This window comes from Phyllobates terribilis, unplaced genomic scaffold, assembly GCF_046119375.1.
Source record: "Phyllobates terribilis strain yellow unplaced genomic scaffold, ASM4611937v1 Scaffold_2__4_contigs__length_985480577, whole genome shotgun sequence".
NCBI lineage: Eukaryota > Metazoa > Chordata > Amphibia > Anura > Dendrobatidae > Phyllobates > Phyllobates terribilis.
The window spans coordinates 933,070,998-933,087,289 of NW_027362762.1; the positions used below are offsets into that span (position 1 = coordinate 933,070,998).

A 16,292-nucleotide genomic window follows, 5' to 3' on the forward strand; every position below is an offset into this window, starting at 1 on the left:
ACTACCTCCTGATTCACATGGAAAGGGGTAACTACTTTTGGCAAAAAAGCTGAGTCTAACCTGAGGATAATACAATTGTCTAGGCATTTCAAGTACGGGTCTCTGACAGGGGAAATTCAAGCATTCTCAATCCTTCTCGCTGTGGTTATTGCGACAAGGAACACTGTCTTAAGTGAGAGGAATTTTATGTTTGATTCTATGAGAGGCTCGAAGGGCTTGTTGCATAGACTCTTTAGGACCATATTCAAGTCCCATGGTGGGATGTGGGTTTTAATTGGTGGTCTTAACAAATCTTTCTACCCATGGAAGGTGAACTAGTGGGTAATCCATGAAAGCACTCAATGCAGCAATTTGTACTTTTAATGTGCTGGACCTTAGACCTTTTCCAAACCCTGTCTGCAAGAATTCTAATATTTTAGGGAAGTCTGGAACGGAAGTCTCAGATGCTGGTTGATCCTGCGAACGGAATCTCTTCCAGATTTTTGTATAGATGGCCGATGTCACAGGTTTCCTACTATTTTGCATGGTTGAGATTACGGCGTCTGATAGGCCCCTAGATCTCAGGATCTGCCTTTCAGGGTCCATCCCGAAAGCTGGAGAAACTTCACATCGGGATGGAATATCGGGCCCTGAAACAGCAAGTCCTGCCTCTCCGGCAGGATTATTGGATCCTCCAGGGACATTTTCTTCAGTAAGGGGAACCAACTTCTCTTGGGCCAGAAAGGTAGAATTATTATCTCCCTGGCTTGGTCTTCCTGAATCTTCTTTAGCACCGACGGTATCAAGGGTATAGGAGGGAATGCATATGATAGATTCATGTTCCATCTTTGAGATAAAGCATCCATCCTTTCTGGTCTGTCTTCTGGATTGAGGGAGAAGAATTTTTCTGCCTTTGCGTTTTTCCAAGTGGCGAAAAGATCCCATTGGGGAATGCCCCATCAATGTGTTACCTGACGAAACACCTCCCAGTTCAACTCCCATTCCGACTGTAGAACAGTTTCTCGACTGAGGAAGTTTGCTACTGTATTCTGAGAACCTTTTTTTTAAGGTGTACTGCAGATACTGAAAGGACCGATCTTTCTGCCCACTGGAAGATTTTGCCCGCCAAGGATTGTAGAAGGTGGTGACGAGGACCTCCCCGATGTTTGCGGAAAGCCACTGATGTCATGTTGTCCGTTAATACTCTGACATGTTGATCTTTTAGATGTTTTTGACACCTTTTCAACACCTCCCAGATGGCCTGAAGCGCTCTTAGATTTGATGATCTGGGACGATCCTGTGTCCGCCATGTACCTTGTAGGTATTGACCGTTTACACGAGCCCCCCAGCCTCTGCTGCTCGCATCGGTAGTGAGAGTCACGAATGGGGTTAATTTCCACATGACTTCTTCCTGTAGGTTGGCCTTGGAGGTCCACCAAGTTAATGATCTTTTGGTTACCTTCGATAAGGAAACCCTTTTGTCCAGATCGACCATTTTCCGATTCCAGGTTGATAGAATTTGTTGCTGCAATTATCTCGAATGGAATTGGCTACACCTGACTCCCGGTACGGAAGCTGTCATGAGACCCAGGATTTTCATACATTCCTGAATGGTAACTTTCGTGTTCCTTATAATCCATCCTAAATTTTTGGGGTCAGGATGGTTGATGTTAGGTTGGTTTTTAACTGCTGTGGAGAGTCTGCCAATACCAGGAAATAGTCTAGATCAGTAGTTCTCAACTCCAGTCCTCAAGACCCACCAACAGATCATGTTTTCAGGATTTCCTTAGTAGTGCACAAGTGATAATTCCATCACCTGTGCAATACTAAGGAAATCCTGAAAACATGATCTGTTGGTGGGTCTTGAGGACTGGAGTTGAGAACCACTGGTCTAGATACTGAATAATATTCCTTGTTCAATGAGGAACGCCATACCTTTGGCCATCAGTTTGGTAAAGATAAGTGGAGCTGAAGATAGGCCAAATGGAAGACAAGTAAACTGGTAATGTAGAATGGTGTCTCCTTTTAGTGCAAACCATAGAAATTTTTGACCGACGGTGAATTGGGACATAATAGGCTTCTTTGAGATCTATTGTACACATCACCACATTGTGTCCAATTAAGGGAATTGTCGACTTGATTGATTCCATTTTGAACTTAATGTAAAAGACTGATTGGTTTAGAGACTTCAGATTTATTATGGTGCGATAATCGCCCCCGGGTTTCTTTATTGAAAAAAGACCCGAGTAAAAGCCCAGGAACTATCCCGCTTCAGGTACTGGTATTACTGCTCCCGATTTGATCAGTTTTCTCACATCTGTTAGCAGCCTTTTGGAGACCTGGGCGGAATGGGTTGTTGTCAGGTGAAACCTTCCCTGCGGAATCTGTCTGAATTCTATCTTGTAGCCCTGTGCGATAGACTGGAAAATCCATGGGCTGTTGGTAATCTTCATCCAAGCTCCGTGGAAAAGTTGGGAGTCTTCCTCCTACTTTCCTGGCGTCATCTTCTACGTGTGTTAGCACTTGTAGTGGGAAGGGGATTCCTCTAGATACCTCCTTCTGGTAGCTCCATCTACCAGACATCCCTTTACCGGAATATTCTGGCTTTTGCTGGTAACGAGGTTTCCAAGAGGAGGACACCTACTTCTTAGGTTTCTCCTCCGGAAATCCCTTTTTTGTTATCTGAGGCCTTCTCCAGAATTTCATCCAATAATGGACCAAACACCTGGAGGCCTGAAAAGGGAATGGCACACAATTTACTTTTAGTGACTGTCTCCTGACCAGGTTTTTAGCCATATTGCTCTTCTGGATGCAGTAGAAAGGACCCCAATCCGAGCAGCAAATCTTATTGATTCTGCCGAGGCATCGGCAATGAAACCTGTTGCCATCTTAAGTAGCGGAATAGAGTCGAGGATCTCCTCTCTGGATGTCTTTCAAGTTGTTCCAGCCATATACTCATGGATTTTGCTACTGAAGTGGATGCGATATTGGCATTTATTATTGCTGCAGATGTTTCCAAGGTCTTTTTAAGGAGACTGTCTGCCTTCCTATCCATTGCATCTTTTAGAGATGATGAATCCTCAAACGGGATGGATGTTTTTTTCGCTACCCTGGCAATCGGGATATCAATTTTTGGGGTTTCATCCCATAATTTTATATCTTCTGGTTTGAATGGTAGGCGAGTTCTGAAGCTTCTGGGAATTACTAGCTTCTTCTCGGTGTCCTCCCAACCACAGGATCATTGCCTTAATGTGACTATTCACAGGAAAAACCCTCCAAACATCTCATCCTGCACTGATGATGGTTGGTAAGTGTCTTCTATCTGCATAGTGTTTCTTACTGCGGTTAACAGTGTATCGGTATCTTCCCAGGAGAAGAGATATTTTTTCTTCTCTTCTGGAGGGTTAATGATAGAGTCTTCCCTGTGCTGATCGGGGACAGAAAAGTCCGACAACTAGTCTTCCCCAGAACTGGACTCCAGCTCCTGACGTGGCCTCTTGAGACGGGGCGCACCCTGAGGAGCGGCTAAATATGTGACAGTACGCTGTACTTCCTCTCTTACTATGGCTCTAAGTCTGACATGAAGGAGGAATGTTCTTCTCTGACAATTTTTGCAATACAGGTAGAGCATAACCGTTTCCCATATGTGTCAGGTAGTTTGTTACAGATGGCGCATCTCCTTTTCTTAGGAGCTGATGTCATCGAGTCTTTTTTAGGTGTCTCCTTGTCCTAAAATGATAAGGAGCACAAGACTTTTACTACCGTATACAAATGGGAATGAGGTGAGAAGAGGGGACGTACCTAGTAAACTTACTTGGACTGGAGGTTCAATCGGAGTGTCAGAATGACCAGTGGTTTGATCTGCCATTACTGGTGTGCTGGTTGACTGATAAATAGACCTAAGGTTAAGGGGAAGATGGGACTGTCTCACCTGTCTTCCATCTGAATCGTCAGAAAAAAAGCGTTTCTCCTTTAATTTTTAGTTTAGAGCTATTTTCAAATTTTCCAGAAGTGCTTTCCACTGTGGAACGCACGCTGGTTACTAGAGGTTCGCGTATCGCTTCCTCTGTAACCGGAAGTGCTGTCTCCACCATCTTGCGCACGCTGGAGTATGCAGGGCTGCAGCTGCCGGAACCAAAGAGCCCCCTTTGCGGGGAAGACTGTTCCATTCCCACCAGAAAAAAGGCTGAGGGACCCCTGGTTTCGGCGGGGTGTCTGCCTCCGGACCCTGGTAGGAGGGAGGGGAGGAGTAAGAGGACCCCGATCCTCCTGCGCCCTGCTTCATGAACTCCTGCTCCCGGTACGTAATCCTCTTCTGTGTCCATCCCTGATAGGGACAGGAAAAACAATGAAGTGGGGGTGGAGGGAGGGGTCTTTTAACCTTGTGTGTTTCCTGTCCCTATCAAGGATGACCTCCTGATGGTGCTGTCAGGAGGGACGTCCTGGAAAAGTTGATTAGTTCATAGTGAAGATTTATAGGTACAATGTAACCTGATTTTGTGGGGTCGCCGGGAGCCGCTCTTCTCCACCTGACATCATATTAGGCATGGAGAGACACTGCAGTAAACAGGCCCGACAATGACTAAGGCGACCTGCCCCATACCCAGCTGGTCTCAGCAAATTAAGGGGGTTGTCCACTACTTTTATATTGCTGGCCAATCCAGGGGATTGGACACCATCAGATCAGGGCCAAGTTGTGGCAGAGTTTTGGAATCATGATTTACCCCAAAGCCATTTGTCCACCCACTCTTCATCCTATGTAACCCCTTCACACACAAACGACAGCAGTCAATTGCCTCCGAGACTCACCTGACATTCCGGGTCCCCAAATCTGCAGTTAAATTCGAGCACCTTAGGGCTGTCCTTTGTAAGCATTAATCCGGCATAGAGAACGCCTGAAATATAAAGTTTGGTATCAAATCTGGAAAACCATTAGCTTATATCATGGGGATGTCTCCTACTCACCGACATAAGGGGCGCCCTCTTCTCGGATCCCATTCACGGTTCTTAGCAAAACAGAATCCCGGATCTCATCAAGCAAATCCTTAGAAATCTGACAAGAGATTAAATTAAATAAGTGGCAAATTTCTACAAGCAAAATATGGACAGAAATACAGAAAGTTTAGCCGGCACAACAGAGCTGTGCTCCGATATCTAGCAGACTTTCAAAGGAAAACCTCAAGTGACAACTAATTCTGGAGAAACTTTTCCTGTAACCAAGCAAAATATGTTCCTCTGTTAATCCTCCTGTAAATTTCTGTTAATATTCTTTCTGTATGTGTCCACATGATGCAGCACTGATTAAAGGCACCACCATAACTAGTGACATCCGATTGTCAGTTAATTCATACCTTTCCAGGAGGAATAAGAGAGCGACAACACAAGACTCAACTTTAGGGAAAGTTTAACTTGTCTTATTTTACCAAGAATACAATTAATGACCAAAACTGACAGATCTTTTTAAAGAAACCTCCTCTAGGCCCTACTGTAGGTTATACCTGGGGAACAGGACAATAAGCTCCCATTCCTCCTGTGTTGGGGCCTTGGTCTTTATCCATTAGTCTCTTGTGATCCTGGGCCGGTGGCATGGGGGCAACAGTGAGTCCATCCGTGAAACACAGGCACTGCGGAGAAGAATACAAGGCGCTTAGTTTGTAGTCAGTCATTACAGCAGATACGTAAAGCTTTTAGTTTTCCAAGAGAACAAAGAAACAGTGGGAAATTTCCACGGCTCAGTCTGTAAAAATCCAGATCATAAAGTTATAATGAATAATATAGAACACCTGTAAAACGTTATGTGCCCAAGTAGCGAATACACTGTGGCTTGTGCCATCTACATTGGCAGAGACGCTGAGCTCAGCGATTGGCTGCAGTGGTGATTTATATTTCATATACACATATATAGACTGCGTTACAGCACAGTCCTTCTATCGACGGCAATTACATTGGCAAATGTGATACATACAGACACTTCTTCCCCCTCCAGCAGCTCCTCGACCACAACTGTATCTCCAGCTTCTCCAAAAGTCCTGTCCTATTAGAAGAAAATATACAATAAGAATTAATGCAGGGACAACCAGCAAAGGATAAGCAAAAAGCCATCACATTTACAAATAAAATTGCAGACGCCAATTGATAATGCACACAGACAATGGAAGGAAAATAGAAAAAAAATAAATAAAGATGAAACCGACTTTTATAAAGTAATTATCTGCATAAATATTGAAATATAGGCTAAAAATAAGGAAATAAAACTGCAACCAGAACAAACCTGCATGATTTCATTCACCGCTTTACAGGCCTCCTCCTTACTGCCCGCTACAATCACTCCCTTCCCGGCAGCCAGGCCGCTCGCTTTTACCACCAAGGCACGGAAATCTGCACTAAAATAATCAAAAGAAAAAAGGGGAATGAATAAAAAAAATAATAATAATAATAATAATAAATAATAATAAAAAATAATAATATAGGAAACTCTCCATAAGATACATATTAACACATTTCTGAAAAGGTAAAAAAAAAAAATCAACTATGACGGGGGGGGGGGGGGGGGGAGGTGAGTTCTTTCTTTTTTGCATAAAAAAAAGGTGCAGGATACAGTGAATAGTGTATGGCTGGGTCTGGGTGTATGAGACCTTAAAATCGTACAGTCTAAGGTCCCATTTCACCTCTTAACTACTTCTGGACTAGCCATGAACTGTAAAAGTCCATTCAGTCCACACTTTACTTTGCACTGTTCTAAAACAACAATGCAGTGTAAGATGCTTGCACACGATTGAGGTGGTACAGTGCTGAGAGTGTCAGACACAGCCGGACTCCCCCCACAGACAGAGGGTTTATTACCATCTCTGCCTTCTCAATCTTTGCACATACAGCGTTGAAGCAGCACATATGTATACAGGATTACAGGGGGGAGGGATGTATTAAGATGTTAAAATGCCCCCTAAAGACCTCATTGGGTCAGAGGGGAGAAAAGGACACTGAAATAAAGGAGGTACAGATAGTTTGACGATCTGAACCAAAAATATAAATTAAAAAGTATGCATGATAAGACCCCAAACTACTTTGTTTTTAAAAAGATTTAGAGTTTTCACAAAAAAAAAAAGTTTAAGAGCCTTAATTTTAATTCTTCCATCGATGAGCGTTTGCTTTAATCGTATTTTATTACATTTAAAATGTAAAGCGCTGCGGAATATGTTGGCACTATAGAATTATATATAAAATTTTATACATTTTTTTTATTTTTTAAAGGTGGGGATGCAGGTGGAAGTAAGGCCATGTTCACACATTGCGTTTTTTTATGCAAATTTTCAGCTGTGTTTTACAGTACCAGCAAAGTCTATGAGATTTCAGAAATCTCATGCACACACCTTGTTTTTTGTGTCATCAGGATTTTGCATGTTTTTTTTTTTTTGCACAACAGAGCAGGTTACTTTCAGCGTTTTTCACCCATTGAAAGTAAAGGGTGGTGAAAAATACCGCACCAAAAATGCAGGTGTCTTTTTTTGTGGTGCCAAAACCTGATGAGAAATAAATAAAAAAATTATATATATATATATATATATATATATATATATATATATATATATATATATATATATATATATATATATATATATATATATATATATATATATATATATATATATATATATATATATATATATATATATATATATTTATTTATTTATTTATTTATTTATATTTTTTTTTTTTTTTTTCTCCTTTCCCCCCCTCCATTGAACTTTATGCATAAAGAGACAAAACTGTATACACAGGAAAAAAAAAAAAACACACAGCAAAACCCTGAACAAACCTTCATGGCAAGAAATCAAGTCTCGCTGCAAAATAAAAAAAAAAAAAAGTGCAATGTGTGAACACAGCCTAAGGGGGAAAGGAAAAGGACTGAAAACCAGCATTGTGGCATATTTTTTTTTTTTTTTAGTCCTCAGCATATGGGAGATCTTTAGATTTTTTAGTTCAGGCAATTTCACATATGGCAATAGCAATTATGTACCTTTTTTCCCTTTATACATTAGCCATTTTTGACTAGTGCAAATAATTATATTCGGTGTTTAAAAAAAAAAAAAACACAGAATTATTTTTTTTTTTAAGAAATAACTTTGGAAAATGTCCCTCTGTTGCTCCTCCAGTAAATATACTAACAACTTGTCATTGAATGTTACCATTTCGAGGTGTCAGAGAGTGAGCAGGTCAGACAAGGGTTCACAAGGGTACAGGTACTGTCCATTTGCAGTTTTATTCATAAATTTCCAAGAAGAATAACAGAGGAACAGCACAATGCAGGGCTCCAGGAAAAGTAATTACAGACATGTCAAGAGAGCAGACAGGTCCTCTTGTAATGGGTAAGCTGAGCTTCTGGGATGGGCTACCTATTTATAAAGTCACAGGCCTCCTCTGGATTAGTGAAGGATTTGTACTTGGCTGTCGGGATACCATGGCGAACCATAAAATCCTTCGAAAAGCTTTTACTGGATTCCAGTTGTGCGGCCTTTGCTGTGGGCCCGAAACATCTCAATCCGGCCGCGGTCAGATCATCAACAAGGCCTGGAAAGAAAAAAAAAGAGGAAAGTACTGGGTCTGATGCCCATAGCAACCAATCACAGTGCAGCTTTCATTTCACCAGAGCTGTTTTCAAAATGAAAGCTGAGCTCTGATTGGTTGCTATGGGCAGCAAAGCCTTTATTAGAGGCCTAGTATGGATGGAAAAATAACGAAGAAAAGACAAAACAAATGACATACATACACACTATAGAGATATGGTCATCCATAAGTTTTGTTGCGGCAGTTTGTTTTGCTCTTTCAAAAACACACAAGTGTGAAGCCATATTGGTTGTGGCCTTTGAAATTGATAGATTTACCATCTTTTGCCAAAAAGTTAACTCAAAAGACAATAACTAACAGCTGCATTTCCTATAGTCAGTCATGTATAAATGGCCGCCACTATAAAACCCCCTCACAAAAAACATCACTTTAAGATGTAATAACCAAACTTTGGGTTCAGTTTTAACTTCTTTTTTTTCTTAATAGATTACCATTTCTATATTTTTGCATTTTCAGCCCTTTTTCACTTAATAGTAGAGGGAATTTAAAAAAAAAAAAGAAAAAAAAAAAAAACACGATGCTCAGGACCCTGGATCAGTGGCCATGTCCGTAGTCTGTGGTTGCCAGACTAAAGCCCTACGTACGGACCTACCTGCCGGCATCCTTAGCACCTCTTTTGATTAATAGGCCTAACGTCATCGTTACAGAAGACAGGCATGAGGTCGCCCCCGGCTGACTAATGGAAAAAGAAGAGGAGCCAACATGGCCACTGGACCAATAATCTGAGTTTTATGGCTCAATAGGTATAAGCAATCTAGATGGCACCACTACCTGCGGCAAGAGGAGCTTCTGGGCCGACCACCACAAGGGATACGTTGCCACTTTTGCAAAATTCGATAAGTCGGTTGTGATCGTTGGTAGGAATGTCTGAAAGGAAGAAAAGACATAGTAACAGTAGTAAATTAAGAAAAAAAAGTTACCCCCTATCTATTGTACTTAGAAGCCCCATAGATATTAAATGGAACGTAGACCAAACATAGGCACCTCTGCTCCATGCAAGGTGTAGAGCCCTGTTCTCAGCATCATTGGGGGTCCCAGCGGTCAGAAGTCAACTTTTATCATTACTGCATGACCATGGAAGACTATGAGAACATGGGTCCTGGAGAAGCGAGGGATCTAAAAGTAATGATGTGGGGTTTTTTGTTGTTTTTTTTTTTTTTAACAATTCTTTCAGCTGGACAACTATATGAAAATACTGGGCAACCCCTTTAAGGAGAGAATATGGCATAAACACATAATTAGAAGGGGGATCAGGGCACTGGCACAAATTATAAAAAAAAAAAATAAAAAAAAAAAGGGGATTCTTTGTTTATCCTTCATTCAAAGAGCTGGTTCCTACTCTAAGGTCACACTGCAAAAATATTCCTGAGAATTCACAAGGGTGGCAACAGAGTCCTTGAAGATTTGTGAGAACATAAAAATCTATTGTAGAAAGTAAAGAACAAAACACTAAAAGCCAGATTCATTATTGCATTTGCACCTTTCTAGCTTTTGGTGTTTTTTTGCCTGTTTTACTGTTGCACATTATAAAAGCACAAATTGAGAAGAGAATAAAGTCTATTTTATATGTACGCTTGAGTTTTATGCAAGTTTTGTAACATTTTAGAGGAACATTTGCCTTTTTATTTGGGCTTGAAAAGTCACGAGACAAGAAATTTTCTGATTTTGTATAAAATTCATGAACCATATGCATCAAATTTGAAAGGATCTGGTGCATAACATGGACAAAAAAAACAAACAAAAATAGATAAATCAGGCTTACTTGAACCAGTCAAGCAGCAGACTAGTGATGGTTTTTGATACAAGCAGGTTAAGACAAACATTCAGCCTTATATATGCAATTTTTTTTTTTTTTTTTTGGGGGGGGGGGGGGGTGGCAATGGATAAAGTCATAGCTACAAATCAATTATGCCATAACTATAGGCCTAAACGACAGTGGCCTTTGGCGGATTCACCCTCATTCTGCATGACTGATGTCAGTAAGCCATAACGATCAGATGATTCTCCATGTGATTCACACATGATCGAGGGAGGATGGAGAGAAGGTAATTTAATTGTGCTTCACAAAAGCCATTGAGAAGTCCATGTAGGATGACATGAGTGCGCCGCTATTCAGCTCAGGTGACAGCTGGGGTTTCTGATTTTACTGCAAGTAGTGCACAACTAGTCGCCATGCTATTCTAAAATTCTCACCCCCTCTGCTGGTACTTATATAGGAGTAACACAAATAGATTTTATAGTTTTATTCACCTTAAATTAACATTAATTTCAATATATTATGTGCACAATGTAGTGTAATCAGGTTTGCACTCTGCCAATAACTTTTTGTTGTTGTTTAATAAAAGTTGATTTTATGCAACTTTTTTTTTCTTCCCTTCTTTGTGATATATACAAGGAATGACATATTGAAGAGTAAATTGCAAGGGGGGGGGGGGGGGAATTAACGTACTTGAGCAAAGTATGAGAGAGATGGTGAACAGGTTTGCCGACTACTGCCAGAGATATATTTTTGGGATGGGCTAAGTTGGTCAGGACCTGCCACACCTTACTATTATAGAGAAACTCTAAAGTTTAAGTGCTGGCATTAATAATGCAATCCCATTCCCTCAGTCTCTGCAGAACCCTGTTCTCTTGAAGACCCCTTTTCAAAGGGAAAGTGTCAGAGAATGACTAAATCAGACTTTTATGTTAAACATATGAGGGCGTAGAGTTTGGCTCAGTTCTGCCGAAAGTTTGGAAATCACAGAAAAGTGTATGCAGCCTTAGGGCTCTTTCACACATTAGTATCTCCGATACGTATGGTGACAGTTTCCACACATACTGGAGACACTGACACATGCAGACTCAGTCAAATCTGTCACATCTCAGTGTGTTTCCACGGACCATGTGTTCCACACGCTGACATGTCCGTGTTTTTTTTTTTAAACACACACCGCACAGGCTGCAAAACGTCCCACACTGAAGACGTATGAGATCTGTGTGACACGTACCAATGCCTGGGAATTAGTGTAGCTAGTTTCCCAAGCGTCGGGTGCTGAACGCTGCCCTCATCATTGTCCCTTGCTTGCGCTGTGATCAGCAGGAGCAAGGGACAACATTGGGAGTAGTAGTCTGCTCCTGCAGTGGCCCTAAGAATAAAATAAAAAATACTCACCTGTCCGGAGATGTCCCTCACTGTAATCCTCTGACCACTGATGCCGAGGAGCATGAGCAGCTCCAGTGAGCGAGCCAAAGAGCTGTGCTGAGCTCAGGAGCAGTGTCTTGTTACTCAGTGAGCTCCGCTCAGTGCAGGGCCCCACTCGCTGGAGCGCCTCATTCTTTTCAGAGTCAGCGGTCAGATGATTACAGTGGGGGACATCTCCAGACAGGTGAGTATAAGGATTTTATTGTTATTTTATTCTTATTTTTACACATGGACAATGCAGGAGCAGACTACTACTCCCAACATTGTCCCTTGCTCGTGCTGATCCCAATTTGAGCAAGGGACAATGATGAGTGCAGCGTTCAGCACACAGCACTTGGGAACAGCTCTAATTGTACACGGATTCCCAGGAGTCAGTATGTGTGCGCCTGATGCAGCACATGGACATCTCCGGTACCAGAAAAATCAGGACGTGTGAAACTGGCCTTAAGGGGTATATGGCCACAAGGGCACTTTAGCAGTGACGCAACACTGACTCATACAATATCAAACTTACCAGAATTTGAGATCTTTCCATTGTTGGCAGTGCCGGCATTTCCCGGGGCAACCAGGACTTGCTTGACATGGGAAGATTGTGCCAGTTTCCAGGCCAAAGCATGTTCTCTGGCTCCGCCACCGATCACAAGAACCTTTCCGGCCATCTCTGCCAAAAAAAAAATTACAAGAACGAACTTTAGAGTCATAAAAGAAATTGGTTCATAGTTACAGAAAGATGGGGGGGGGGGTGGAGGGGAAAAAAAATTAATATATCTATATATTCACTGTCCAGTATCCAATTTATAAACATAGGTGCCAATAAGTGACACATTTACCTATATAGGTTAATGCATTGCAGCATATAAGTATGGCATGCGTCCAATCAAGGCGTTTAAAGCAATGCGAACACATTCCAAGAGCTCTTTCACACGTCAGTGTGTCTGGTACGTGTGGTGACAGTTTCCACACATACCGTAGACACTGACACACGTAGACCCATTCAAATGAATGGGTCTGTGCACATGTCAGTGTGTTTCCGTGTGCTTCACACTGAGTCAAGTCTTTTTGCGGATACACGGTGTCTAACGCTGAACATACACGGATGACATCCATGTTTCATCAGTGTGACACGGACAGGCGCCTGGGAATCCGTGTCGAGCAGGGACAATGATGAGGATAGTAGTGTCCCCACCTGTAAAAATAAGAATAAAATAAAAATCCATGAACTCACCTCTCCTAGGTAAACCCCGATGTATCCATGCCACCGCTGACGCAGAGGAGAATGAGCGGCTCCGGAGCTGCGCTCAGTGAATGACAGGACACCGCTCCTGAGCTGTAGCTCCGGAGCCGCTCAATCTCCCCGGCAGCAGAGGTAGCATGGATTACAGCAGGGGACACCTAGGAGAGGTGGGGACACTGCGGGAGCAGACTACCACTACCCTCGTCATTGTCTCTGCTGGTGCTGATTACAGCGCCGGCAGGGAACCATGATGAGGGCAGTGTTCAGCACCGGTGATTGGGAACAGTGCTAAATGTAACGCTGATTCTCAGGCGTGTGACCCTGATGTCGCACACGTGTGACATACTCTGACACTGATATCTCCGGTACCAGAGATATGCGGAGGTGTGAAACCGGCCTTAGTATAACCCGGCTAAAGCTCAGCTAACTTCAGTGGACAGTTGCCTCAATAATGCAGCAATTAGCCCACTGCGGGCAAGTGAAGCTTTGGCCATGCCATCACCGTGCCAAGGCCACATAAACCAGTCATCCTTTACATGCTTGTTTGCCTTAAAACTTTTCCTCTCACTCATGCTCAGCCACCGCTGATACGATTGGGCATGTCAATATCCAACAGCCTGATCCCACTTACCCCTCCACCAGTTAGAGAAGAATCAGAACACCCCATGCGCACGCCTCCTCTGATTAGTAGACCCCCCCACCACGTACATCATGATATTAAGGGGTCCCTTCAAATCAGGAGGAAGTTTGCAGGGCTCTGGTGGTCACGGAATACTGATGCTCCCGCTGGACCAGGGTCCTGACAATAGTTTTGCTCAACTCTAGTGCAGCGTTTTTTTTTTTTGTTTTTTTTTATTAAACTTAACTGCAAAGATTACTTTTTTTTTTCAGCTTAAAGAGAACCGATCATTGGGATTTTATACTCCAAAATCTTTACCTTTCTTGTAGAAACCACTTTTGCCATTTTAGAGAGATCCATAGATTACATTGCATGCTAATGAGTTAGAAGTGCATCTGTTGGGTGCTTAACTTACAGCTCTCCTGCTTTTCTCCATATTCCACACCTTCCTCCTGTCTGACAAGTAACTGAAACATGAGTAACCTGTCAGTCACAGACAAGAGGCAGGAAATATGGAGAGAAGCTTGAGAGCTGCAAGTGCAGCGCCCGACAAATGCACTTCTAACTCATTAGCATACAATGTAATGTATGGATGGTTCTAAAATAGTAAATCTATCTCTCTCCACACAACAGGTTCTTTTTAAAAGCACCGCACATGCAAAAGAAAAATTAAAGTCCCCTAATCTGTTGATATCCTTTAATTACAGCAAATCCTCAGGGCTGTAGAAACTGCTGCGGCTTTCACTTGCAAAATGCCAATGAAAGAAAGTATTCCTGCCATAGAACATGTACTACACAAAACAACAACAAAAAAAGCAACTAAAGACAATTAGCATGGACCAACACTCGGAGTCTATAGAAAAAAAAATAAAAAATAATAAATTATATATATATATATATATATATATATATATATATATATATATATATATATATATATATATATATATATTAAAAAATATATTGCATTTGCCCTATGTATTCTATATCACATGCATGCACTGTACTACAAGCTGTAGAGATTATATATAAATTTACAATTAGTAAAAAAATTCTGCATGCATCTGATCTAGAATACATAGGGATTGATAAATTAGAGGTAAAAAAAATATAAAACATATGTATATTATTTTTTTCCCCCCTCTAATTTATCAATCCCTATGTATTCTAGATCAGATGCATGCAGAATTTTTTTTACTAATTGTATATATATATATATATATATATATATATATATATATATATATATATATATACATACATATATACACACACACACACACACACACACACACACACAATCCAAGGCACTAGTATCACACATACTGTACAGTACAGAGCTCTGCAGCTGCATTCTCACCCCCAGCTCAGTACGCAGCAGTCTGACGGACACAGCAGCCCCCACGTGTATGTGCGACCACCAACCGACCGCGCAGCCGCTCATATACCGGTCACACTCATTATCAGCACTATCACACTGCCCCCTGCCGGCCGCATGTGTATTACAGTCCGTGCAGTTGCACTCTCGCCCGCGGGATTTGCAGCAGAGCCGCCCGCTGCCGCTTCGCCTCACTGGGCTTCTACCAGTACTAACGTGGAGGCCTATGTCCCGGTATTAGTAGCACTCACCGGGAAGTATCACAGCGGGTCGGACCCACGTGTTCTGTACAGGACCCACAGTGGGCAGGAAACTACAGCGAGCAGCGCGGATCTGTGTTTTCAGCGCCACCTGCTGGTCGGAAGACTTTACTGAACTTTTATAAAGTTTTTGAAACTTGAGCCAGTGATGTGAGTGAGTGTGGGGAGAGTCTGCTGCTGATCATTGTGTCTAAATGTCCTCATTTTCCAACTGATGTACACTGCTCAAAAAAATAAAGGGAACACTGAAATAACACATCCTAGATCTGAATGAATGAAATATTCTCATTGAATACTTTGTTCTGTACAAAGTTGAATGTGCTGACAACAAAATCACCCAAAAATCATCAATGGAAATCTAATTTATTAACCAATGGAGGCCTGGATTTGGAGTCAACCCCAAAATTAAAGTGGAAAAACACACTACAGGCTGATCCAACTTTGATGTAATGTCCTTAAAACAAGTCAAAATGAGGCTGAGTATTGTGTGTGGCCTCCACGTGCCTGTATGACCTCCCTACAACGTCTGGGCATGCTCCTGATGAGGCTGAGTATTGTGTGTGGCCTCCACGTGCCTGTATGACCTCCCTACAACGCCTGGGCATGCTCCTGATGAGGCTGAGTATTGTGTGTGGCCTCCACGTGCCTGTATGACCTCCCTACAACACCTGGGCATGCTCCTGATGAGGCTGAGTATTGTGTGTGGCCTCCACGTGCCTGTATGACCTCCCTACAACGCCTGGGCATGCTCCTGATGAGGCTGAGTATTGTGTGTGGCCTCCACGTGCCTGTATGACCTCCCTACACCGCCTGGGCATGCTCCTGATGAGGCTGAGTATTGTGTGTGGCCTCCATGTGCCTGTATGACCTCCCTACAACGCCTGGGCATGCTCCTGATGAGGCTGAGTATTGTGTGTGGCCTCCACGTGCCTGTATGACCTCCCTACACCGCCTGGGCATGCTCCTGATAAGGCTGAGTATTGTGTGTGGCCTCCATGTGCCTGTATGACCTC

General features: G+C 42.4%; 1 protein-coding gene across 2 annotated transcripts in view; it reads right to left on the reverse strand.

Annotated features, from left to right (window-relative positions):
- Window positions 1–15,382, reverse strand: part of GART (phosphoribosylglycinamide formyltransferase, phosphoribosylglycinamide synthetase, phosphoribosylaminoimidazole synthetase) — a 28,255-nt gene extending 12,873 nt beyond the window's left edge. Inside the window, exons 1-9 of one of the 2 annotated variants that reach the window (XM_073668348.1) lie at window positions 15,271–15,382; window positions 12,303–12,449; window positions 9,376–9,471; window positions 8,373–8,547; window positions 6,251–6,362; window positions 5,945–6,013; window positions 5,478–5,603; window positions 4,945–5,032; window positions 4,789–4,874 (exon numbers count right to left, since the gene is read on the reverse strand). In XM_073668348.1, coding sequence (XP_073524449.1) covers window positions 4,789–4,874; window positions 4,945–5,032; window positions 5,478–5,603; window positions 5,945–6,013; window positions 6,251–6,362; window positions 8,373–8,547; window positions 9,376–9,471; window positions 12,303–12,447 — 897 coding nt within the window. In that variant the 5' untranslated portion in view covers window positions 12,448–12,449; window positions 15,271–15,382. The other variant, XM_073668349.1, reaches the window with a different exon arrangement.
- Between the last annotated feature and the right edge of the window lie 910 nt (window positions 15,383–16,292).